The following is a 27675-nucleotide window of genomic DNA, read 5'->3' on the forward strand; positions in this document are numbered from 1 at the left end:
TCCATCCTAAAAGAGATCAGTCCTGGGTGTTCATTGGAAGGACTGATGTTGAAGCTGAAACTCCAATACTTTGGCCACCTGATGCGAAGAGCTGACTCATTCTGGGAAAGATTGAGGGCAGAAGGAGAAGGGGATGACAAGAGGATGGGATGGCTGGAGATGGCATCACTGACTCAATGGACATGAGTTTGGGTAAACTCCAGGAGTTGGTGATGTACAGAGAGGCCCAGCATGCTGCAGTTCACAGGGTCACAAAGAGTCGTTCACTACTGAGCGACTGAACTGAAACTGAAATAGATAACTATATCCATGACTCACCCTTCTTAAAAATTTGTGCAAATCTACTCTAAAATAGCTTCATGGTTGGTTTTAAAAGGTTTGTGTCCCCAAAACAGCTACAAGTGACATTCCTACAACATGTCATCCGATGACTGAGCAGCAGGCCCCTGGTTCACACCGCAGTTTGAGAACAGAATATACTATGGGCTTGACCTCTCCACCCAACTTACATCATCTGTGTTACAAAACATAAAAGATAAATATTGGATCATGTGATTTGTTCCGGGTAGGTGTGTATGGACATGAAGGACAGAGCGGTTGAAACTTAATGTGAACAGAAATTTTTATTTTTAAATCATAATCCAATTCTAATCTTTTCCATTGATCAAATCTGAAAAAACTTAACATTTTAGCTGTATTACATTTATAAAAACATTCTTCCACATTACATTAGCACATTCCTCATGCTTTTATCCAGTGTTCAGAAATTTAATGAATCAAATCATGTTAATGTGTCACTTTTAATTACCTTCTTCAAATATGTATAGTCTAAAGTCTAAATTAAAAAACATTGATCTGCAGTAATCTCCAAAGGCTCTGCCAAATTATTCTAAGGTTAGTATAAGCTGATATTTTCCATCATACAAAGTTCACGGTAGGCAAACACGTTCACCCTTTTCTACTGAGCCAAGCTGGGCAAAGTTCTTCCTTAGAATTCTTCTTCTGCCTGTTTGCTGCGGGAGTGCTTGAGCTGCTGGAGCCGCTCGATGGTTTCCGAGATGGTGCGCTCTCCGTGCACCTTATTGTCTCTGGTACGGATATTGACGGTGCCGCTGGTTTTCTCTTTTTCACCAACAACTAAACCAAAACCCACAAAACTTTTGTTAGGTGAAAAGACTCCTACTGCATATTCAAACAGAAATCCACCCTGTAGCTTCTGATTCATTAAAATGTACAGGTGACCAAATCTACTCATGAAAAAACCAAACCCAACCCACCATTCTGCAATGACTAGAACTGCTGTGCTTATTACCAAGTCACTTAATCCAGCCAACTTATTAAAAAGTCACCAGACGAAAAGCAGGAGGTGAAGGGGAGAAGATTTTTAGACAAACCTTTCAAGATTACTTGAATCTTTCAAGTTTCCAAACCCAAATGTTCCTTTGTTATATCAACAGAACAAACATACAGTTTGAGATCAGGAATGGAAAGACTACTGACGATCACAGTTCCCTTAAGCCTACATCTCCAGGTTTAAAGTTTTCCTAAGTTTTGGCAGGCTGTCTTTGGTAAGTCTCCTTTCTTACCTAGGATGAAGTTATATTGTGCCAACTGTGCATTTCTGATCTTCTTGTTTAATGTACAGCCTGGATCCAGATCAATGTCCACCATGAATTTAGCATTGTGGAATTGTTGCCGTACCTATTTAAACATAGAGAATTCTTCAGATCTCAAGGAGAATTATATTTTGATCTTAAATAATTTTATTTAACAATTTGAACAATTACACAAACATTAAAAAGGAATGTTAATAAATATACTGAAGTATATATTATCGTGATGTGGAACTACAAAACGATATATTGTTTGAGAGATAAACTATGAATTAAATAAACCAGGTTAAATTTTCCATCTATCTGACAACCAATTACCATTCAATAAGACAGAATGATCTGAATGGGCCATTTTTATCTCACTAATAGGTTGTTATGCTTTAGTGATCATTCACCAATGAACCTCCTGGGATTTTGAAGTATACAAATTTCAGAAAGGTTCTTAGTTAGTTTATTACAGTGCCAGGATAAGACTACACTCTCAACTGTAACCTATTTTAAAGTATAAAGCACCAGTGCTTTTTTTCTTAACACGAGCCCTGTGCACATGTTAGTTGAGTTATTCTGCCACTGGGTAAGAAGCCTGGTAACTGCAGGCTATTTAACATCTCTGGTCTCTAGTCATTAAGGATTAATAGCAGTGTCCTCCCCCCACAACTCAGTATAATCAAAAATCCACCCCCTACATAATTTTACATGCCACTCCATCCCCACATGGAGAAAGTTAGTGTTATAGTTGAAAAGTGAGTTAACTAAAACTGACCTTTTTTCTACTGTGAAAATACATGCATATACAATAAAGTAAAATCCATTAACCATGGAAAGCATAACTGATTAAAACGACTGTGTGAGGTGATAGGAATACAGTATATCTTGAATAGTCTGCGTATCAGTTGGTTTTTTTTAATGTTCCTTTATTAAAAGGCAGCTGAGACTCAAGTGCAATTTATTCTGATCCAAACACAGGCTGGGTTTTTTTTTCAGCTGCACACTGTGGTCTGTGATCTTAGCGCCCCAACCAAGGACTGAACCCGTGCTCCCTTCAGTGGAAGCGTGGAGGCTTAACCACTGGACTGCCAGGGAAATCCAACATGGTGGTTTTGATGTTACAATGTTATTCATTGATATATAGATTTTTTGTCTAGCCAATTTATTACTTTCAGCTTGCAATTATGAAACAATGCTTTTTATTAATAATTCAACTTTTCATAATTTGAGATTCCTTAGCATGGAATTGTTGCTGTATAACAGAATAGACTGTTCTACTCTTTAAGGTGTGAGGTATGAATGGATATTCATACATCTGTTAGTAAGGTGGCTTTTCGGTAGGGAGGGCAAAGATTGCTGTCATACCATCAATTTGAAAAAAAGTTTCAAATTAAAGAAATGTGCTTTAGAAACAAACCAAAATTACTCTGAGTCAAAGAACAGTTTACACTACATTATGCATTTGAATTTATATGTCACACTACTTGCTAATATTAAAAACTAAAACATCAAGTGTGTGTAAAACTTTCCAAATTAAGTCTACTCACCACAGAACCACATAAAAAAACATTAAAGAGGTAATATGATCTACTTAGGCTTACCAAAGACTGAAATGTAAACACTTCTCTATATCACAGCAGTTTGACTTACAAAGCATAGATATAATTTATGAGATCTGAAAAGTTGAACAACAGCTATTAAATTTAAAGAAAGTCATACTTAAGGATTACCTTTTGGGCATATTCATCACATGTTGGTCCCACTGGAACTACCATTACCTGACGAGGGGACAGCCAGAAGGGCCTTTAGAAGAAAAAAAAAATATGTAATGTGAATTTGGGAACTTTCTTCAACAAGGATAGCACACTTCTTAGTCTACTATTCAGTACCTTTTCCTGAAACATGCAAGGACCACTTCCAAAAACCTGGCTTTTTTTCAATGTCCAATAAGGACTGAAGGATGATTCAGGAGCAGAAAAAAGGGAAAATCTGTAATTAAGACTTGTCTTGCTAAGCAGAGAGAGCAAAGCAACTAGAGAGCTGGGACCACGCCCCATAATTCAACACAGCAGCTAACAGAAAATACCATGCACCTACGGCTGGAGGGCTTAACACACCGACAAAGAAGAGCACTTAATGATTCAAGTTATTTTACCCCAAAGGTTATTTTATTCAAGTGTTACTGTATTATTCATTCTTCATGTAGGGACAGAGACTGTGCCTTCAGTTTATTCAAGATCCATTTTGCAGGACTCAACAAATAGAAACAGTTAGTAAGTGGTGATGGTACTTGGTAAAAGTGAGTGTGTTTTCCCTGCTTATAAAAAGGTGAGCCCATCTGCAGTTCTCCTTTCAGGGATTTCAGGCACCCAATCCCCACCCGCTGCAGACTCAAGCCAGTGCTGCTCCTGGTCCCGCCTCTATTTTCAAGTTATTTTGCTACAATTAAGGGTGTAATTGCTACAGTTAGGCTGGAGTAAGCCCCAAATTGCTTCCCTCTTGGCTCAGCTGGTAAAGAATACACCTGTAATGCGGGAAGATTCGATCCCTGGGTTGGGAAGATCCTGGAGAAGGGAAAGGCTAGCACTCCAGTATTCTGGCCTGGAGAATTCCATGGATTGTATAGTCCATGGGGTCACAAAGAGTCAGACGCAACTGAGCGACTTTCATTTCAAGTACCAAATTAGGCTGAATTTGGTGAGTACCAAATTCCACCCCAATTGTGGGCTGTTCCCCACCTACTACAGGTTTGGTAAAGCATCAGCTGAGGACCTTCCTATTCTCGAGATTGTGCAGAGAATACTGCCCATGTTTGTTTTGATTTTGTGAAATATAACTGAAAAGAAATTAGCTTATTTCATTTATACGTATGACATCCCTAACTTAAAATGTCTGAACTAATCAAATTACAAAGAAAACTGAAGTGACTGCAATGTAATGACACAGGCTGTACAAAATGGGTGTTTCATAACCATTTCCTGTTTTCAACTGCCTTCCCAAAATGGGGCCCAGACAAAGGTGCTGAGAAAATAAAATGCAAGTAGCGTGCTTATTATCTTGCTAGCAGAAACAAACGTTTCTAGAAATGAGACACAAAAATGTTAATTGGTTTGGACTCTGTACTTTCAATCCAAAAAAAAAACCCCAAAAACTTGGCTTCTAAAGGGTCCAAAATGCTTATTTATTATGATCAGCAACACTGAACAAGGTACTGCTGAAAGCCTACTTTTGTTTACTCAAACAAAAAACAAAGTTTTATAAGTTCCCAAAGTTACTTAGAAAGCAATCAAAACAATAATCTTCTTACTGATGAATAACTCATTAGAAAGCATTTATATAACATTCGAACCAATCAACTGCTAAAAATAATTGCAAACATTCTTCTAGTTAAAAAACTTGGGTTTAGACTGTGATTCCTTACTTTTTAGTAAACACTTGTCATTAATTAGAAGTCACCAACTAGAATCATTCTCCCTTTCCATCATAGAACTAAACTGGACAGCAGACATTTCTGACAGTTAATTTACATCATCTGGACAAAAACACACGGAAATAATGATGCACATTACCATTTGCCCCCGTAGTTTTCAGTGAGGATAGCAATCATTCTTTCCACTGACCCCAAGATGGCTCTATGGATAATGACTGGCTTTTTCTTATCATCACCATCATGGCTAGAAAGAAAAAAAAATTGTTTTCCTGTATTTTGTATATATGTTCCTTTATGTCCTTATGGAAGAATATTCAGAGCAGACACTTAGAAACTCACCTTACAAAAGTAAGATTAAATCTAATGGGCAACTGAAAATCCAACTGTATTGTTGCACACTGGTGGTACCGCCCAATAGCGTCTTTAATCTGGATGTCAATCTAAGATGCAAAGATTGGGTTCTATTAGGGGTGAATTTTTAAAAACCTTAAAGTAATCTCTTCTTCATCGGAACAGAAAAGACATATTATTCTCAATTAGACTTTGGTACTGACCTTTGGACCATAGAAAGCTCCATCTCCGGGATTTAATTCCCACTTTTCACCAAAGTCATTCAGACTGTTTTCAAGTTGCTAAGGATAAAACAAAATGATTTAAATTTTTGTTCAAATGCAACTTCTTCCATCCTAATTTGAGACTAAAAATATTCTAACTACTTTATGGGTTACTATTCTTTGCTTTACAATTTTGTCCACCTAGACATACTCATACACAAACCCCTTTAAAGATTACAGCTTGATGACTGAAAAAACACACTCAACCATGTCTAAAATACAAAATCACAGAGGAAAAAACTGGCTTACACAAGCCTAGAAACCATTTCCAATTTTCTTTCTCTTTTATCCATTTAAAGAAGCTTGGCTTTCTCACATTATGGCGCATGCCAATTTCACTCAAGTAATATTGAAGCACACTGAAAACCACCACTTACTTTCTCAGCTTGATTCCATACTTCAATATCTCCAAGGAATTTTTCTGGGCGAGTAGACAGGTTCAGTTTAAAAGAAAATCCAAATATGCTATATACTGTACGCAGAAAATCCAAACAACCTTTTATTTCATCCTCAATCTTTAAAAAAAAGAGGGGGGAACAGTGGTAATTTAATTTTCCTCAATCTTCTTGACATGTCTTTCCAAGTGTTTCACCCCAGAATCTCATACCTGCTCCATGGCACAGAATATATGCGCATCATCTTGCTGGAACCTTCGGACCCGAGTAAGTCCTGTGAGTGCTCCTGACAGCTCATTCCTATGAAGCACCCCAAAATCAGCAACTCGCAGAGGCAACTCTCGCCAGGATCTTGGCCGATGGTCAAACATGAGGCTAAAGAAGAGGGCAAAGAAAAATCCACTGACATTTAATTTCACAAGAACACAACTGCTTCTCTGATACTGCTAAGAAAGCCTGCCAAATACTGGATCTAGCTGTTCACACATCAAAAGTCTGGGCTTTTCTAAGCACTAGCATGAGTAAAGCAGCAAATAAATTATAATACAACCATCCATGACCAAGCTAGAATAAAAAATGTATTTCCATTAAGTCTGAAGTCTTATCCTTGTGCTCTTTGAGGATGGCCTTTAAGGCTCATATTGTAAAGAAAATCTTAGCTATAGAAACAGTGGAAATGAAAGTCTGTACTTAAGCTGTTGTGCTATGCAAGTCACTTCAACATGTCCAACTCTTTGCTACCCTATGGATGGTAGCCCACCAGCCTCTTCTGTCTGTGGAACAGGCAAGAATCCTGGAGTGGGTTGCCATTCTCTTCTCCAGGAGATCTTCCTAATCTGGGGGTTGAACCTGTGTCTCTTAGATCTACCTGCACTGGCAGGTGGGAGATCTTCCACTAGCGTCTCTTGGACTTTCTTACTGCTCCCCAAAGTGCTTTAGTTCCCCGTTAGTCTGAAAGTGCTTCAGAAACTTTGAAGAACCTGGGAAGACTAAGAATAAACTTGAACTTGGCTCCCTGACTTACAAGCCAGGGCCCACGTGGAGACTCCTCCGTTTCACGCCCTCTGCCCTCGAGGCCTGGTTGCTGGGACCGGTGCCAGGAGCTATGACGTGGCCACCTGCAGCCAGCCACAGCTCTCCCTGGTCTGCCCTATGCTGCTCCTCACCCAGCTTCCAAGGATACAAAGTGAACTGCCTCAAGGCAAGGAGGATTTTCCAAGGATGTCAATTCATCAGCAGGAGGTTCTGATGCATGTATCTTAAAAAAATAAATAAATAAAAGTCTCCCCTGTTCTGTATCCTGTCTGTTCACTGATGCTGCCCCAATGCCACTCTTGAATGTCTACAGATCTGAGGATCTAGCTGGGCACAGAAGATGTTACACCACTGCACTTACGATGCATTTAAATACTCTTCTGATTACATCATTGTTTTCTTTTTAAATACTTTCAAAGGAGAAAAACCATCTAGGACTGATTGCTGAAAATCTATGAGAGAAACTCAAAACTGCTGAATACCAGTGTCCCGGGCAGTTCATGGGTTTCAGAGCAAACAGCTCCTTTTCCACTTCAAAGGAGAACATGTTCTCGCTGTAGTGCTCCCAGTGGCCCGAGGTCACCCAGAGCCGGCTATTATAGATGTTCGGGGTGACCACCTCCTGGAATCCTCGTTTCCTGTATTCACTCTGTTAGGAAACAGACACAATGCATGTAGGGAATACATGCTTACACATCAGGTGCAAGGAACAATTTCACGAGCCATTGTCTACCATCTAGTAAAGTTCCAGATGCACATCTTAAAATCGCAAAGCTCTGCTGGGAGGGATTCACCCAAGAGGAAGCCCCTGACATGTACAAGAGGAGGGTACTCCAGCACAACTGGTCACACGGGAGAAAGGGAAATGACGTCAGTGCGCCCAGTAAGCACAGGGCACACTGTGGAAGTTAGACGATGGATTAATACTGAACAGGTGAAAATGAACTGGATGTGTACTTATCTGAAGTGAAAATCACAGGGCAGACTAATACACATCAAGGCTTCATGCATGTAACTTTGAAGCACACAAACACATAATTTAGATACGTATTTATACGGCAGATGTAAAAATAACATGCACAAAAAGGATCCATCCATGCTAACTTTAAAATAATATATAGTTTCTTCTAGGAAAGGAAGGAAGTAGATCAGAAAGGACTCTTAAAAGACAGTTCCTCCCCCCTTACCATGTATATATTACTCTGTTGTTTAGTTGCTAAGTAGTATGTGACTCTTTAACCCCACTGACTATAGCCCGCCAGGCTGCTCTGTCCATGGGATTTCCTAGGCCAGAATACTGGAGTAGGTTGCCCTTTCCTTCTCCAGAGGATCTTCCTGACCCAGGAATCAAACCCATGTCTTCTGCATTGGCAGGAGGATTCTTTACCACTGAGCCACCAGGGAAGCCCATGTATTACTCTACCTCAATAAAAAGCCTGAAGCAAATATAGCCCTATTTGGATATGTTTTAATTAGGAGATGAGTACAGAGATACTGGTGGTGTTATTCTCTATAAATATACGGTTGTCACAGTTTACAAAGAAAAAAGTAATGTAAAGATTAACTTGTTTTTCAAAGAAAATACAAATGAACGGTCAGAAAGCCACAGATCTCCCACATAAGGGGTTACGGGCCCCATTACAAGCTCACCAGCTTATCTCATGCATATATACCCAACTATATGGACTAGATCACATATTAGGAGGAAAGAATTTTTTATACATTTTATGAGACCTAATACATACATTTTCATTTATTCTTTAAAATGTTTCTTCTCAAACACAAGGTTATCTTTCCCTCTGGCAGACCTTATCTAATAAAATCAACTTATGTCTTAAATCTATAGAAGAAAAGAATGAATACAGCTTACCCTGATGAATTCAATAAGTGTGTTATAAATGTAGGCTCCCTTGGGCAGGAAAAAGCAACTCCCAGGGCTGAGTTCATGGAAGAAGTAGAGTTCTTGGTCCTGGGTATACAAAAGCAAAAGGAAGTTTATACATATATCATGCCCGGCACAGAGTGAACACACTTGTAGAAATGAATATTTTTTTTACCAAACTTAACTTCCAGTTTAGAAAACATTCAGGGGTAGAGGAATAAAGAAAAGGACACCACAGAATCCACTGGCGATGCTCTGTGTCATCTTGGGCAACAAGCAGATAAACGTTTCTGGGACTTAAGTTTCCATGTCTTTCAAGTAAGTCAGCGAGAACAGGGAATTTCAAAAGCATCTTCCAGCTCTACAAAATGCTGTTATACTTCTTTTACAGAAAAATGTAGGCCATTAACATGTGGTCTCAATAAAAAGAGTAGTTAAAATCAATTTCTGCACAGTACTGAACACACTCTAGAAAGATAATGTGGACAATGAGTAATAATTTACAGCTTTTCCAGGACAGTACAGTAAGTCCTTGGAAGCTACAGCACCTCTTCAGAATTAAATTCCCATTACCTGATACAATTATATTTCAAATGACAATCTGGTCTACACACATTGTTCTTTTTAAACATACCCTTCCAATTTTCCTATGATCTCGGTTTTTAGCCTCCTCTTGGAACTTCTCCCATTCTTTCAACATCTTAGGATCTGGAAAGGAAATGCCGTAAATTCTCTGTAGAGTCTCCATATCTGACTTGCCTTCCCAGTAGGTGGAGGAATTCTGAAAAAAGGGAATAACCATGAGATAATGTTCAAATTCTTAATATCTCATTTAAGAGTTACATGTTATTTCTCACAGTTACATTATGGGTCAAATTCATATTTAGCCCTTATTTCAAGAAAAATGGCACAAAAAGCCAACATGTAGTATATAAGCATCTCCCAGTTGCTGAGGTCTGTCTAGAGTGGTTGTACTCATTCCACAGAACGAAGCTAGTTGCTTAATCCTCTCAAAATTGCCCCGTTCTCAATACCCACTGACATCACAACTCCACAAACAAAACTGACTTTAGAGGCACCTTTCTTTCACAAGAAGATTGGGCAAAAATGGAAAATCAACCAACCAACCAACAACAACAAAAATCTTACTGGCATGATTAGTTTGGTTAAAAAAGAACTTGGGTAATTATCACCTTAGACATAACAGAAGGCAAAAGCACGCACCCTCCAGTGAGTCGGTCTCAAAGCCTGACTGTGTGATTTTGTAAGTCTACCCAAAATCCACCACCATATGCTCTGGTGATGGGTGGTGAGTCTCTCAGTCACTGCTTGAGAGCATTTCAATTAAAAAAAAAAAAGAAAAAAGAAAAAGGCTAGTGACACACAGTGCCCACAGTCAGCAGACAGCCCAAGGAAAAAATCCACCCTTACATATGCAAGAGAAACATGGCTGAAAAGAGAAGGGAATGCAAGTTTAAATAAACACACATCTTTAGTGGACAAGTATGTCTATACAGAGCCCCCAAAGTTATACTGCTTACTTTGTGTATTTTCAAAGTCTTGATTTTGCCAGTGTGTCTGACATGAGGACCCCGGCAGAGATCTATCAAGGGGCCACATCTGAAGATTAAAAAAAAAGGAATTTTAACAAAGACTTACAATGACATATACAATAGTAGTATTTAACGACACTTGATATTCTCACCTATAGACTGTGGTAGTTGGAGTATTCACTTTTTCATTCAAAATCCTGCATTTGAACTTGTTGTACTGAAAATAGAAAAAATTATTTTAAAAAATAACCACTCTTTAATTTTTACTTTTAAATACTGTAGCTAAAATACAATTTGAAGTATGTCTAAGCATTCTATGACTATAAATGTCATACATGTTTTAAAAACATTTGTTAAATTTTTCTAAAGAACAGGATAGTCATGGACTTAGTACACTAAACCCAATGTACCTTAAGTAACGTTAATGAGTGAAACAGAAGTGGAGGCCATGTGACAGTTCAGTTTACCTTAAACATTTCCAGTAAAGTTTCCTTCTTAACTTCTAATCTTTCGAAAGCTTGCTTTTCTTTAATGATTTTCTTACATAAAGTCTCCAAAGAAGAGAAATCATTGCTGGACACACCCCTGAAGAATAAAATAGAATTAATCTCTTTCTATCCCATTCTACTCACACCACAGCTTGGGGGAACATGTCTTCAGAATACTTCAAAGGTTTTAATATAGAAGATTAGACCCCGACATCATATATTAAGAATTTTAGACCCTTGCATCATATATTAAGAATTTTTAAACTAGACATTTTTTTTTATAAACTATTTCTATATTTTCAGTGACTTTGAGCTTGCTCTTCATGAAGGCCATTCCCACACATTCCACTAGGAAAGGAGAGGTTCAACCTTCATTTCATTTCCTGACATATGGTTTAGGTCTATGATCTAAATCACCTTCATTGATCTAGAACAGAGCTCTCAAGAAAGTCTTTACTACTTCATGAGTTACTACAACACTTCAAGTTTTCTCAGTAGGAATACTGGGTAACTGTGAAGCAATAAGCTTTATATCATTTCTCCTTTATTGACAAATCTTTAAAAATAAAGTATGAACCCAGAGTAATTCAGATTTTTTCTTTATCCAGTTACACAACTTACCCTTCTTCGAGGTACATGTCGTAATAGAATCCGTTTTCTATTGGTGGTCCATAACACAGACACCCACCATAGACTCTTTCCATGGCTTCACCCATTATGTGAGCACTTGAGTGCCAATACACCTGAAAATCCAAAGAAAAGTACGGTGGTCTGAGTCTGGGAGTACAAGCTGTAAATTAATTGCTTGTTTTGAAAGATATATAAAGTTTAGTATAGAGTAAATTTAAGACAAGAAGATCTAAATTTATAAATCTACAGATTGCAATGTGATTCTATTCAGAGCCAAAAGGATTTAAAAGGATTCTAATGACTAAATTGTATTTGTATCTTAGAAATTATCTGTTCAAACTAATTAAAATACAAATTAGCATCATTAATTAAATGGGATGGATTTTGTTCCCTGAAAACAACAGGTACCCACCACATGACTGTCTTATTAACTGCAGTGGCCCAGGGTCTTTTGAGTCAACCCCACGGGCTATGCTCTGGCTTTTACTTGGCTATGGAACATCATTTACGAGTTATACCTACTTTTTTTCTTATTGTGTTTAGTTGCTCAGTCGTGTCCAACTCTTTGTGACCCCATGGACTATAGCTCACCAGGCTCCTCTGTCCATGGGGATTACCCAGGCAAGAATACCAGAGTGGGTTGCCATGCCCTCCTCTCTAGATGTTCCTGACCCAGGGATCCAACCCAGGTCTCCCACACTCCAGGTGGATTTTTTACCATCTGAGCTACCATGGAAGCCCCTTTTTCTTATTGGCCTCAAACAACACACAACTAGAGCCTATAATACAATTTAAAACCAAGAACAAACATATGGACCTTGAAATCAAAATAAAAAGTAATAAGTAAATTTAAATTATCATAAAAAACTTAAGGACTCCAGAGTACATTTGGAAACCGTCGATGCATCTAAGCAAATCACTGTCACTAAAACAAAATATTTTATTTTTTCTTATATGGTATTCCACCCTGGAGAAATAAGGGGGAAACTCTGCTGTCAAATGCAGACTGATTTTTATAGTGCTTTCAGCATTTTAAAGTAAGAAAGATATGAAAATCAATTGTCCAAAAGGAACAGAAATTTGAATCATTTCAAATTTAATAAATAGATACATCTTGATTAAGTGTTGACAAATAGTGTAGTTAACAATTTTTACTTGCTTAATCAATTTCTAATAAAATTCCGAGCACTTTTCCCTCAGTGAAGTATCTTGAGTAAGAATAAATTTGTATTAAGTGCACTTCTGCACATCTTAATTTTATAAAACAAGCACTTTTACTCTGTTTCCTACATGAAAGACAAAATCAAGACTTCAAATATGACAATGAGACATCAACCAACTTTAGCCACTTGCTGGCTTAAATAATAAGCTGGAAAAGACTGTGAATCTGAATAAAAACTTACTGCTTGAGCTTCCTCATCCTCAAACTTGAGCAGCTCCAAGGTGCAATCTTCCTCCAGAGGACGGTCTAGGTCCCAGACGGCTTTATTCACCTTAGCAATGACAGTGTTGTCGGCCAGGCCTTGACTGAAAATATATACACACATATATAAAAACATAAGATTCTATAAAAAAGAATCTTCTGCAGCACAACAGTTGATGTGAGAACTGAAATAAGAAAACATTATATACAGGCATATCTCGTCTTTTATTACACCCTGTAGATATATACACACACACACATATATATATTTGTGTGTGTGTGTGTGTGTGGTAACCCTGCATCAAGCCTGTCGGCACCATTTTCAGAACAGCATTTGCTTACTTTGTGCCTCTGTGTCACATTTTCTTAATTCTCACAATATTTCAAACTTTTTCATTATTACGATACTTGTTGCTATGGTGATCTATGATCTTTGGTGTTAGTATCAAGATTTGCTGCAGGTTCAGATGATGGTTGGCATTTTTTAGTAATATAGTATTTTTAAATTAGGGCATATACTGTTTTTTCAGACCAAACTATTGGACACTTAATACATTACAGTATAATGCAAACAACCTGTATATGTACTGTGAAACCAAAAAATTCACGTAATTTGCTTTCCTGTGATGGTCTGGAACTGAACCTGTATTGTCTTTGAGATTTGACTGTGTATTATTATGGTGATGTACATTTAACTTTGTGAAATAAAATTAAAAAGCAACAAAATTCAAGATAGTCCCTAAGAATATAACTAGAAGATTCTGAAAATTCCAAACACTATTATTTGACATCTAATGCTTCTTGTTTAAGCAAACATGGCAACTGTAATAAACAATAACTTCCAGTAGTTTACATTTTAATTTCTTCAAAATTAGTTTTCCATAAAACCAGGCTATTTAGACTCCAAAGGAAAAAAAAAAGGTGGGGGGAGATAGGCTGGTTCTAAATAACTTCTCTGCTTTTCTTCTGCTTGAAATCTGTAACAGATCTTTCCTTTGAGAGGCGACGCTAATCTCAGAATTCTGCAAATGCCTAAGATGATATTATTTACAACATACATGTGAAATAAAATGCTATCTAATAAAACATTTTATAATACAGATAAAAACGTCACCTAAATACACAGTACGAAGTACAAGTTATGAGGTGTCAGACCACACCAGGTACAGAAGTCACAGGAGTTCTGAGGAAGTAAAAGCAGCACAGATCAGAGGGGCCTGGACAGGCTTTCAACATAAGTAACCCGACAGTCCAGTGGTTAAGAATCCGCCTTCCTTCCAAAGCAAGGGACCCGCATTTGATCCCTGGTCAGGGAATGAAGATCCCACCTGTTCCGGGCAACTGAGCCCTCACACCACAACTGCTGAGCCTGCATGCTCTAGAGCTGGGGTACCACAAATAGAGAGAAGCCCACACATCGCAGTGAAGAGCCCACGCGCCATACCGAAAGATCCACATGCTGGAACGAAGATCCATCATGCCAGAACAAAGACCCGATGCAGCCAAAAACAAACAAATATTAAAAAAAAATAAAGTACCCAGGGGCTGAAGGATCAGAAGATTTGGACAAGAAGCAAAGGAGAGGAGTTGGCACTCCAAGTGTGAGAACAGGCATGGATGCAAGCAGAGATATGTTAGGAAAGGTACAGGAAGCTGTGTGGCTCAAGCAGGATTGAGTATGGTTAGTCAGATTACAGATGCAAACGTGCAGCTGGAGAAACAACAGTCTATAATACTCTAACCTGACAAAAGCAGGCAACACCCTACACCATGAAGCCCTCACACTGAGTCTTAAGTCTACCACCAGCAGGCTTGGGCTAGCTGAACTTGCTGTGGGAGCTGGTTCACTCCTTGTTCTGTTTGAGGGTTTACAGCCTGTTTATATATCCTTCCCCGCTGAAGCATCAGAACTGAAGAACAAATGAAAACACATTCCTATCCCATCTTCAGTGTTCCCACTGAATTTCCCATGTATTGTATCCAATGTTTCCTTTCTTCCTGAGATCAAAAGGATCGAATAAAAAAAAAAAATGTGTACATTCACAAAAGATACATGGAATTGTCAGAGGGAAGCATATTTTATCATACTTGTGTAAAACAGTTGTCAAAAGATTCAAGTACTGATGAAAGGTGATTAATATTCTCTGTATTCTTTGGGAAGAAAATAAGTTTCATCTTAGGATCTAAAAGGTACTCTGAGATGCTAACAATTTTGAAAATGTAGATTACACATGAATAATACTGGATCATTTCAATTTTTCAAAGAAGGGGTAAAATAATCTACAAAGTAAGATTTGGAAAAAACTTCAAAGAAAAACATTCTGAAGCAAACGGAGCAGCCCCCCTCCCTTTTTTCCTTTCATATATTTACTACAAATCACCTGAACCTTTAAATAGCCTGTTATTCATGCTATACATTTTCACAGAACAAGAGGTTATTCTGGACTTTTGTAAAAATGTCATAAACACTCTCACTTTCATATCACTAACTTAATTCTAGGCCTAGAGTTCACAAGTGTCTTTCATGATTCAACTTAAAATTTTGATGTTTCTCCCAAAATATTTTCCGACTAGTTAGCCGCAATGGAAGCATTAATTCAAAAAAAAAACGGAAAATTATTTTCCAATTGGCCCCTTGATAAAGTACAACATAATCTGAAGAATGTTGTAGTATGTAGAGAACGAGTTCCTGGACTGACAGGAGCCTGGATTTTAACACGGACACAGCTACAATCTCATTGCACAAGAATGGAGAAATCTCTTAAACAACCAACGTGTAAAATTCTCTCTCAAATGAAAGGCTGAACTGATACTTAAAAAAGTCTGTCCATATATCCAGTTATATATGACCTCACATGGAAACTTGCTTAATATTCTTACCACCTTTGGAGTAAAGTAGAAGTACTTTAAGTAGAAATACTTGTCAAATTAATAGCCTTCCCTTTGTAAGAAGGCCAGGGCATACTGAACACATGGCTCATGGGCCTACCTGCTCCTACTCCCACCAGCTGCATAGTGGGCTTGCCAAGAACCAGCTGTGTGTGACGGCTCCCAAATTTGTTTGTGCACTTGTTATTGTATCTCTTAGGTTCAACAATATGATAGTGATGATAATCATTTCTGACAATTCATATGATGATTTCAGTGGTTTCAGCTCAATATGTAAACATTATAAGTAAACAGAAACAGGTAAATAATACAACAAGGGAACTACAGTTTCTGTGAAAACCAAGTTGAATGTTTGAGAAGGCTTGATACAGGCAAGTCACTTAAAAAAAATTGTCAAGTCAGGGGTGGATGAAACAACTACACACAAATCTGGAAGGACTTTGCACTCATATGGCTTCTCAAGTGTGTTAAAATAATGTAAAAGTTTAATTAGCACTCCACCCACCCCCAACCTTGGCTTTATAGTCATATTAGTCATTTTTTTATGACCGTAGTTTGCCAATACCTGGTAGAAAATCTATGTGTTGATTTACGCCTTTCCAACTTTATCGTTTTTTGATAAACTTACCAGCTATTCATCCCTATCATATCACATTAAGAAAGCATTTCCTTTACTACAAAGTATGCATATAATTCTCACTTACCTGAAATAACTTTAACCCAGCCCAACAGAAGTTTGAACATTAGATTTACAAAAATAATACACTTTTTCTTGTGTCATGTTAGTTTTTTAACTTTCCCATTTGAGATGAGCTGCTTTCAATTTTAATTTTAAAACTGAGAATTTTAGTCAAAATAGATGAAGCAGTCTCTACTTGCTTATGTGACATTTTATGATCAAAGTAGAAGAAATATATGAGGATATGCAATCCACTCCAGTATTCTTGCCTGGAGAATCCCATGGACAGAGGAGCCTGGTGGGCTACAGTCCATAGGGTCACACAGAATCGGACACTACTGAAGCGACTTAGCATGCATGCATGAAGAAGAAATATACAATCTTTTGGAAAATAAGACCAAAGTCTTCAAGATATTCACTTTGAATTTTGACCACAAAGCTCTAAACTGTTTTTATTTTTTAAAAAACCCGAATAAAGTAAATTAAACAATAAAAGCATTGAACAGGAACATAACTGTTATGAGGATAAAACCTGGCAAGATAAAAAAAAAAAGAAGTTTAGTTACAAACAACAAATGGTCAAGACAGATATAGCTCATACCTAATTCCACAAGCAATTTGATATGGTGTAGTTTTCCAGGATTCTGCATCTACCTGTTTACCATCAGGCAGGGTGACTTTAATGGGCTTACTATCTTTTTCTGCCTTTTCTGCCAGAATGGAATCATGTTCTGCTTTTAGCTTATTGTACATCTCAAGACGGGTGTTAATATATTCGGGCCAAGGATTCAACTGCAAGATAACAAATAAATAGTCAGTAAATACTCGCAGTCCTTTTCATATAGAAAAGCAAAAGAAATAATAATAAAAAGATTTATCTTATGTGAAGTAGTACTTCATTTTTTCCCCTCTTACAAAATTTCCTTCTCATTTCAATCATATTTTTTTCTTGGCTTTTAATTTTTTTTTTTTTTTAATGGAAGAGTCTTGATCTCTTTATAACTCCCTCCTACCACAGTCCTTCCCTTTCTTTAGTCATTCAGGTGCTCTTCGGGGGCTTTTCATTAAATCATCACAGGGGTCCATAATCCTTGATAGGAAAGCACCAATAAATTAACTGAAAACTCAGAGCCCATCATTCTATTAATACAATCCTGCTCACATTACCTGGTCCCACCTACTCAGAAGCATCAGTACGGTCCTACCCACCCACATAACCCTCTCCATCTTACTACCGTTTATCTCCACATCCATTCAGCACTTCCTGATCAGAAGCACTTAGTGTTAAACTTAACTTATTCACCACTCATGGAGCAGATACTCTCTGTACCTGGCCCTACAGAGGACAATAAGATCTACCCACTGCCCTCAGAAGGGAAACCAGACAAGTACATAAATGATGGGAGTATGGAGGAGGAGGAAAGGTCTTGGATACCTCATTGTACACTTTTTTTCCAGACAGATCACTTAACATACATATTCAATCACATCACACACACAATTCTTGATTCAGAAAAGTCCTCTAATTATATCCCTTCTTTCCTATTTCCAGGCTAATTCTCAAACTTTAACAGAACAGTATGTACTACTCATATTGAATGTATAAAAAAGAAATTAGGGAACATAATGCATTTTCTTACAAATTCTGAAATTCAGTCAACAATTCCCCCCACACTTACAGTGGGATACAATGGACAAAACATAACAGAAATGGTTATGCAGGGCTCTAAGCAACACTTAATGGTGCTTGATCACCTACAAACTTACCTTTCAGTAAGTGGAAGTGCTCTAAGTTTATCAATTATAAAAAAGAGCTCTTAAATCACTTTACTGTGCTATAGGATACTTCTTAAGAGCCTATTCCTTTGTTCTTCTGTCTTTTGGTCGTTTTCTAAAGAGTCTCTAATAAAACAGTTGCAATGACAAAAGCAAAAAATGAAGCCTAGTTCACAGCAGTTCAACTTCAAAAACAAAGTAGGAAGACGAGTCTCACCGCCTCCTACGGCACCCAGGAACGAGGTGGATTCTGGGATGACTCCTGAGGTGCCAGTTCCTTCCAGCATCTGCCTGGTGAACTGAAAGCATTTTCGCTACACGTGTGAGGCCTCAAGGAGATTTGCCCTGCTTAAAACCAGTCCCTGGTGGCAGGTCCAGGTGGAAACAGTGTGAATGGGGTGAAGGAATGGGGCTTTCTTTGGTTTCCCTTGTACTCAGTATAAGCTCAAACACCAAAGTCTCTCAATGTCTCATTGAATGAAATGGTCAGAGGGCTAGCACCCAATCTGGCAACTGAGTAATTATCACAGTCCTCTTTTTGGCAATGTTTGTTCTCTGTTTTTCATATCTAATCCCACAGATTATCTTACAATCATACTTCAGCTATTTTTCTTTTTCAATAACAAGTAACCGCCAGTCTTTCTTTCCCTCTTAAGACTTTCCTGGCTCTTCTCCGTGATTTTTTCATCTTGTGCCATCTTAAAATTCCATGAAAACCATAAGACTCTCACATAGGACAAGTCTAAGACAGCTCCCTGCCCTGTCAATCTCTGATGAGACAGCCCTGAAAACATTTACCTCTGCTCGACCTCCATCCCCCGATCCTTCTTTATTCTTCTTCTTGCTTCCTTCCTTTTGTTTCTCTTCACCAGCACCTACCTAAAGAAGCAAAAAAGATATGAAGGGTCTTTATTTTCATCTAATTTGACACCGATCCAAGCTGCCCCTAGGAAAGTTTTGAGGATGTTATTTTAGCATCTGTTTTTTAAAAAAGTGGAAATCTGATTTTGAAAGAGGAAATTTCACCACTGTCAAAGATAAGTTCAGTTCAGTTCAGTTCAGTCGCTCAGTCATGTCCGACTCTGCAACCCCATGAATCGCAGCACACCAGGCCTCCCTGTCTATCACCACCTCCCTGAGTTCACTCAAACTCATGTCCATCGAGACGGTGATACCATCCAGCCATCTCATCCTCTGTCGTCCCCTTCTCCTCCTGCCCCCAATCCCTCCCAGCATCAGGGCCTTTTCCAATAAGTCAACTCTTAGCATGAGGTGGCCAAAGTACTGGAGTTTCAGCTTTAGCATCAGTCCTTCCAATGAACACCCAGGACTGATCTCCTTTAGGATGGACTGGCTGGACCTCCTTGCAGTCCAAGGGACTCTCAAGAGTCTTCTCCAACACCACAATTCAAAAGCATCAATTCTTCAGCACTCAGCTTTCTTCACAGTCCAACTCTCACATCTATACATGACTACTGGAAAAACCATAGCCTTGACTAGACGGACCTTTGTTGGCAAAGTAATGTCTTTGCTGTTTAATATGCTATCTAGGTTGGTCATAACTTTCCTTCCAAGTAGTAAGCGTCTTTTAATTTCATGGCTGCAGTCACCATCTGCAGTGATTTTGGAGCCCAGAAAAATAAAGTCTGACACTGTTTCCACTGTTTCCCCATCTATTTCCCATGAAGTGATGGGACCAGATGCCATGATCTTCGTTTTCTGAATGTTGAGCTTTAAGCTAACTTTTCCACTCTCCATTTTCACTTTCATCAAGAGGCTTTTTAGTTCCTCTTCACCCTTTCTGCCATAAGGGTGGTGTCATCTGTGGACTTCTTAGAATTCAGTTCAATGCCAGGAAGTCACAGAAAGTTTTAAAGCAGTAAGTCTTGTGCAAGACACCAACAGCAAGAACTAGTCTTAACCAGTGGTTCTCACTCAGAAGCAGTGACCCGTTCAGTGAACATTTGGCAATGTCTGGAAACCTTTTAGCTTGTCACAACTGGGGAGTACAATTGGCATAGACTGGGTAGAGGCCAGGGATAGTGCTAAGCATCCAACAAGGCACAGGACAGCTTCCCACAACAAAGAATTATCCAGTTTGTAGTGTCAAGAGCATTGAGGTTGAGAAATCCCAAACCACATTAAGGGATACTACAGGGAACGGCTACCCACTCTAGTGTTCTTGCCTGAAGAGCCCCATGAACAGAGGAGCCTGGTGGGCTATACAGTGCATGTGATTGCAAAGAGTTGGGCACGACTAGCAACTAACAGTCGGACACGACTGAGCGACTTCACTTTCATGCATTGGAGAAGGAAATGGCAACCCACTCCAGTGTTCTTGCCTGGAGAATCCCAGGGACGGGGGAGCCTGGTAGGCTGCTGGCTATGGGGTCGCACAGAATCGAACACAACTGAACCGACTTAGCAGCAGCAGCAGCAACTAACAGTACTACACTACTACAAAGAGTATCGTCTCAGAAATAAACGACTTGCCTCCCTGTCACTGCTCAGACAGAAACATCTTAAAGCAAACACCGCATGAAAGTTTTACCATCTACAGAGATCCTCCACAATCACCTCGGATTCTCACAGAAACACTGTGAGATGGCTATCATTATTCCATTTTATACATGATTAAATTAGAAAAAATTAGATAATTTTTCTATGTTCAGAAAATCTTTAAGTGGTAGGAAGAAAAGACACCCACCTAGAAGCTGACAGTGGTCAACTCTAAGGGAGGAAGTGATCTTCAGCAGTGAAAGAGCAGAACTGGGGATGGGGGCGGGGTGGGGGGGCACAACACTTTAGTTTTGTAAATGTTTTTGACCTTTGAACTTTTTAAAAACAGTTCAAGATATATTCCTACACCATAAAATGCACCCACAAAAAAAAAAATGCACAATTCAATGGTTTTTCAGTGTATTTACAGTTGCCCAACTATCACCACAATCAATTTCATTATCCCCAAAGAAAATCCTGTACACATTAGCAGTTATTCCCTCGTCCCCCATCTCCCCAGCACTTGGCAACAACTAATATTTCTGTTTCTATAGCCGTGCCTATTCTGGCCATTGCATACAAATGGAATCATACGATAAAGTTATTTGTGACTGGCTTCTTTAAGCCAGTATACGATTTCAAGATGTATCAGTACTGCACTCCTTTTTCTGTCAAATAACATTTCATTATTTACCCATTTATCACTTGTGGACATTTTGATTGTTCTTTTCAATTTCATAAAACTTATGACTTGCATCACTTAAAACACAAAACAAATTGTAAAAATATTACTCCCAATTTCCTTCTGAGCTAACACTTCCCCTACTCTGGGATTCAGGACTTAATGAACTTTTAAGGTTCATCTACAGCTGACAGCTGACCAATGAATACACCTTAAGTCCATTCCAGTCAAGTAAAGTACTGACAGGATTCTAAGATTAATATTATATTAATCTTATATTAATTAATATTATATTAATTATAACATGGTAGTGAATATTACATAATATATATTATATATAATAATATATACTACATATAATATATAATATACTGACTCTTTGTGACCCCGTGGACTGTAGCCCACCAGGCTCCTCCGTCCATGGGATTCTCCAAACAAGAATACTGGAGTGGGTTGCCATTTCCTTCTCCAGGGGATCTTCCCCACCCAGGGATCGAACCCGGGTCTCCTGCATTGCAGGCAGATGCTTTACCCTCTGAGCCACCAGGGAAGCCCAATATATAATAATAGGATATAACAGTGAACATCAATATTATTAATAACTAGCCAAGTATTCAGGTAAAAAGATGGATACAAAATTAACTGCAGGTCTATCTATGAAAATTGAAAATGGAAAGAGAAGGAAACAATTCTGTTTTTCGGATTAAATGTTTTTGGTCATATGGATTCTGCTAAATGAAACCAGTAACGATAAAGGAGAGAACTAACATCAAGGTTTTTTCTGTGTTCTAAAACACCTCTCCATTTGACAAATGAGGCTAGTGGCTAAAAAGAGTAAGTAACTTTCCATTTGCATACAGCTAGTAAACAGGGTCGGAGAAGGCAATGGCACCCCACTCCAGTACTTTTGCCTGGAAAATCCCATGGGTGGAGGAGCCTGGTGGTCTGCAGTCCATGGGGTCGCTAGAGTCGGACACTACTGAGCAACTTCACTTTCACTTTTCACTTTCCTGCATTGGAGAAGGAAATGGCAACCCACTCCAGTGTTCTTGCCTGGAGAATCCCAGGGACGGGGGAGCCTGGTAGGCTGCTGGCTATGGGGTCGCACAGAGTCGGACACGACTGAAGCGACTTAGCAGCAGCAGCAGCAGCAGCAGTAGTAAACAGGGTTTCCCTTGTGGCCCAGACGGTAAAGAAACCGTCCGCAATGTGGAAGCCTTGGGTTCGATCTCTGGGTGGGGAAGATCCCCTAGAGGAGGGCAAGGCAACCCATTCCAGTATTCTTGCCTGGAGAAATCCATGGACAGAGAAGCCTGTTGGGCTACAGTCCATAGGGTCGCAAAGAGTCGGACACGACTGAGCGACTAAGCACAGCACAGTGAACAGCAGAGCCGCGATACTAAAATGGGTCTCTCTGGAACCCTGAGGTCCACTTCACCTTTCCAGTAACAACTGGAAACGTGACGGGGCAGCCGTTCTTTATTTCCAACGAAAACAGAACAAAGATGGGCAAGTGTATATACTATATATTTACGTAAAAGCGATCTGAACTTTCAACCCAAAAGTTGGTCCACAGAACAGGATTGGGAAGATGTTCCCAAGCATAGTATGCCACTAAAGCGAAAAGTTCAGGCGTAAAATGATGAACGTTTGTCAATGTGATAAGGCAAGCCTCTAGCATCGGGCAGGGGATTGTGTAACTTCTCTAGAGTTTGTCAGATGGGGTGGTCTCCACCGTTTATTATACACTTGGGCAGATATCGGTGACTTGGTTTTCCCTTTCTTAAACTGGGTCTTTTACCCGTACGTGATTTTACAATTAAATGAGGCTCCGCAACATTCTTCCCGACTACAGTGAGCCAAAGACGCTAGTATAGAAGCCCAAAGCTCTAGATTCTAATTCTGTCTCGGCTTCTAATTAGTTGTGTGGCTCTGAGCAAGACACTCAGCGTCCTCATCTACAAAAAGAGGATGGACTCAGAGATGGTCTGCAAGGCCCCGGCCTGCTTTATGAATCTGCGATTCCTCTCCAAAGGGGACCCTGACTCGTCCGAGAGTTCCATCGCGCCCCCAGCCCCAGGGTTCCTCCACCCCTCCCTCTCCCCATGTTGGGCAACACGGGTACAAGAGCGCCAGCGTTGCCTCCGGGCTCCACTCAGCCCACTCACCGGCTTCTCCTCGTCTCCCATTTTCGCTGAAGGGCTACTGGCCTGCTCCTCGGACATCCGCAAACCACCAAGAGAAAACTAAAGCCCAGATCGACGGCCAGGAGGAAAGGACAGCAGTCGCCTAAAAGTGGGCAGTGGCGACTGGGAGCACTGCGCTTGCGCCACGTGGTCCACAGCTGATGCAATCTGAAAGCGCCCAAACTCCGCCTCCTAACCTGATGGGAGAGCAGGCAGCTAATCGACAACGCGGAATAGCGGGCCCTTCTCGGAAATCAGGAAGCGGCGGGGCGGGGAGGAAACTACAGAACCTGCACTCACTCCTGGCGGGTTATAGGGTCATCTCCGGAGCCCAGAAGTCCGCAATGCGCGTGCGCCTTCTTCCGGGCTGACTCCGCCTATTACTCCAGGGCCCTTTCGGCCGCCGTAGCGAGCAAGACGCGCTAAGTCTGAGCTTCCGGAAAATTTCGGGTTATCTGTTCCTGGCCCGCTGTCAGATACTGGGGTAGAGGCCAGAGTTCTTTGCTGCTTTGGCGCTACCTGACCTGGCGTGACTGCTGAGTTCTGCGGACTTTTCCCGGCTCTCAAGTCTATGGCGGTGAACCGAGCGAGGCCCTTCTTCTTGCAATCCGGAGTTCCCAAGACCTAAGCCTTGTTGATTAGGGGACGAGCGCCTTTCCTCGGACATTCATTATTATTACACGCCACCTCCAGTCTATATTGCATCAGGGAGCATTTCCACAGAGCCTATGAAAATGCAAGGAAACTTTACTTAAGGAAATAACCACGCCGACTCCGCGGATTCTCCCACACAGAGGTCTCAGTGTTTGGAATCGAATGGCTCTATTTCCGTTTATTTTATCAGTCGATTTAAAACAGTCGCTGTTTTGAAATCAGAATCATAATGAGCTTGTTTACAGTTTATGTACTCCACCGAGTTTCATGGATTGTACTTTCTAAACATCAGTCCTCGACAACTTGCCTCCTTCAGGGTCATCCTTTCACGAAGCTCAATCAATAGCCTCCTAACCCGATTTCTTGGGTTCATTTTTTTTCGCATGACAGCAGTTTATTTCTCAGTGAATTTCTTTTTATTATCCTTTCACAAAGGAGAATAGTCTTTTTTTTTTTAAATACAAATATGATCGTGGCAACTTCTAGATTAAAACTCTTCTTTAAGTGGTTTTCAGTGTAAAGAAAGTCATGGTTTTGAAGGTCTCTGACTGCCCAGCTTTTTCACTTCCCCACCGTACACTGAGCTGCAACCTTCAGTTCAGTTCAGTTCAGTCGCTCCGTCGTGTCCGACTCTTTGTGACCCCCATGAATCGCAGAACGCCAGGCCTCCCTGTCCATCACCAACTCCTGGAGTTCACTCAGACTCACGTCCATCGAGTCAGTGATGCCATCCAGCCATCTCATCCTCTGTCGTCCCCTTCTCCTGCCCGCAATTCCTCCCAGCATCAGAGTCTTTTCCAATGAGTCAACTCTTCGCATGAGGTGGCCAAAGCACTGGAGTTAGCTTTAGCATCAGTCCTTCCAGTGAACACCCAGGGCTGATCTCCAGAACGGACTGGTTGGATCTCCTTGTAGTCCAAGGGACTCTCAAGAGTCTTCTCCAACACCACAATTCAAAAGCATCAATTCTTCGGTGCTCAGCTTCCTTCACAGTCCAACTCTCACATCCATACATGACCACAGGAAAAACCATAGCCTTGACTAGATGGACCTTTGTTGGCAAAGTAATATCTCTGCTTTTTAATATGCTATCTAGTTTTGTCATAACTTTCCTTCCAAGGAGCTGCAACCTTAGTGACATTATTATTTCTGGGATCTGCCTATTGGGGCTATTCTTATTCTCATCTCTGCCTGCCCCACATACTTTTTGCCTAATTAGCAACTACGTATTAGATCTCAGAAATTGTTTTCTTTGGGGGACAATTTCTTGACCACTCTTACTGGGATGAAGTAAGTCTCCCTGTTACATATTCTGTAGCGCTGTTTATAGCGCAATTGTAAAACCACTACAGTTTTACAATTAAAAAATTATTTTCTCAAGTTGAAAACTTCACAAAAGCACAACTTGTGTATTTTTGGCAACATCTAGCAGATAAAAGCCTGGCACACAGTTGATGTTCAATACATGTTGAGGGAATTAATGAGTGTTGAGACAATCCTTGCTTGAAAAACAAGTTACTAGTTAATCAGGATTGTGAAAGAAAGAAGCCCAAACCTCTATACTAATGAAATTAAGAAGAGGGTCTATAATTAGAGTAGATTATTGGTAGTACTTGATGGATGTTCTCTTTAAGAAGTTCCAGGAGTTAGACACAGTTTTATAGCCTTAAGTAAATCAATCTGACTTCCCATATTTAAATCACAATAAGAATCAGCAGGATCTAGTCTTTGCATCTAATGCAAAACATTTAAATGTGCTCATTAGCAGTGTTTTCCTGAATTATACCTGAATTTTAAATGAGAATAATGAGACCAAGGAAGATGGAGATACTGACTTTGCTAGAGGCAGATCAGTGTTAGTCGCTCAGTTGTGTCCTTTGTGCCCCAGGGACTGTTGCCCACCAGGCGCCTCTGTCCAGTGAATTTTCCAGGCAAAAATAGTGGAGTGGGTTGCCATTTCCTTCTCCAGGGGATCTTCCCCACCCAGGGATCAAACCTGGGTCTCCTGCATTGTAGGCAGATTCTTTACCCTCTGAGCTACCAGGGAAGCCCCAGAGGCAGAATGCTGCTGCTGCTGAGTCGCTTCAGTCGTGTCCGACTCTGTGCGACCCCACAGACGGCAGCCCACCAGGCTTCCCATCCCTGGGATTCTCCAGGCAAGAACACTGGAGTGGGTTGCCATTTCCTTCTCCAATGCGGGAAAGTGAAAAGTGAAAGTGAAGTCGCTCAGTAGTATCCGACTCCAGCGACCCCATGGACTGAAGCCTACCAGGCTTCTCCATCCATGGGATTTTCTAGGCAAAAGTACTGGAGTGGAGTGCCATTGCCTTCTCGAGAGGCAGAATAAGATTGGCTTAAAATTACAGGGTGTTCTTACTGCCCTGAAACTTGTTCTCATTTAATCTCAGAACTAGTCCTGGCCTAAGAATGGTAAAAAGAAAAAGCAGAAGTCTTTTCTGAAGGGTTCAATGTGGTGCAGGAAAGTAGAAGCAGCTGCAAAAAAAAAAAAAAAAAAAAAAAAATCAGTTGCTGGCAGTATCCTGATGGCACAGTGCCCTCTGGTGTTAGGAAAGGGGTACTTTCATCACATGCATATTGAGAACTAAGCAAAGATGGGAGCTTCCAGCAGGTCTCAATCCATGCTGTTATGCAACTTTTTTGTATTTACCATACACACAAAAATGTTGACTAACAACCAATATTATGCTTAGTACCCTACATACTTTATAGGAAAGTGATTCCCAGCAGCTCTACTTTGAGAAGTGGAACAAAATTATTTAAGAGCTATGCTACAGAAAAATTTTACAAATAATGGAAGATTGCACATAATTAACTTTTTAGAAATATAAATTAGAGAATATTCAAGATGATCTATGATAATTTCTTATTCACTCATGTAAGAACATTAGAGGGGGAAAGAAAAGAAGTACAAAGGGTGTATAACAATGGAAGAAAGTTCTGCTTTGGTGTTGGTACATCTTAGAAAAAACATTCAGCTGGAACATAACCAGGTAAGAATAATCTGATTACAATGGGAATGAGGAGGGGTGGTCTTTGTTTGCAGATACTCATTTGGTGATTTTGACTAATAGGTAGTTTATCCTTAAGCTACATGAAGTAGAAAGGGAAATGGGAATCTTAGCTGTGAGGCCAGGCCACAGGGACTGTAGGAAAATTGACAATTGGGCCTCATGGGAGGCTGCAAAGACTGCAGCTTGATGAGTAATCAGAATCTGAGGTACTCTGTTGTAACAGAAAG

At 39.9% G+C, this 27675-nt stretch overlaps 1 protein-coding gene across 1 annotated transcript; it reads right to left on the reverse strand.

Moving 5' to 3' along the window:
- Nucleotides 1-597: 597 nt before the first annotated feature.
- On the reverse strand, nt 598-24074 carry TARS (threonyl-tRNA synthetase). Its single transcript, XM_027520082.1, has 19 exons — nt 23745-24074; nt 19194-19274; nt 17221-17411; nt 13032-13155; nt 11620-11741; nt 10978-11095; nt 10663-10727; nt 10499-10577; nt 9592-9738; nt 8946-9044; nt 7558-7724; nt 6253-6415; nt 6023-6160; nt 5586-5663; nt 5371-5471; nt 5171-5275; nt 3332-3404; nt 1587-1701; nt 598-1137 (listed from the first exon to the last, which is right to left on the reverse strand). The coding sequence occupies exons 1-19, from the start codon at nt 23799-23801 to the stop codon at nt 989-991; spliced, it is 2172 nt and encodes a 723-aa protein (XP_027375883.1). The 5' UTR covers nt 23802-24074; the 3' UTR covers nt 598-988.
- Between the last annotated feature and the right edge of the window lie 3601 nt (nt 24075-27675).

This window comes from Bos indicus x Bos taurus, chromosome 20 (genome assembly GCF_003369695.1).
Source record: "Bos indicus x Bos taurus breed Angus x Brahman F1 hybrid chromosome 20, Bos_hybrid_MaternalHap_v2.0, whole genome shotgun sequence".
NCBI classification, from domain to species: Eukaryota; Metazoa; Chordata; class Mammalia; order Artiodactyla; family Bovidae; genus Bos; species Bos indicus x Bos taurus.

Coding starts and splice junctions, on each gene's coding strand:
- TARS (XM_027520082.1), bottom strand. CDS start 23,801: ATGTCCGAGGAGCAGGCCAGTAGCCCTTCAGCGAAAATGGGAGACGAG. Junction 6,161..6,252: donor TATTCTGTGCCATGGAGCAG/GTATGAGATTCT, acceptor TTTTTTTTAAAG/ATTGAGGATGAAATAAAAGG. Junction 1,702..3,331: donor GTGATGAATATGCCCAAAAG/GTAATCCTTAAG, acceptor ATGTTTAAATAG/GTACGGCAACAATTCCACAA.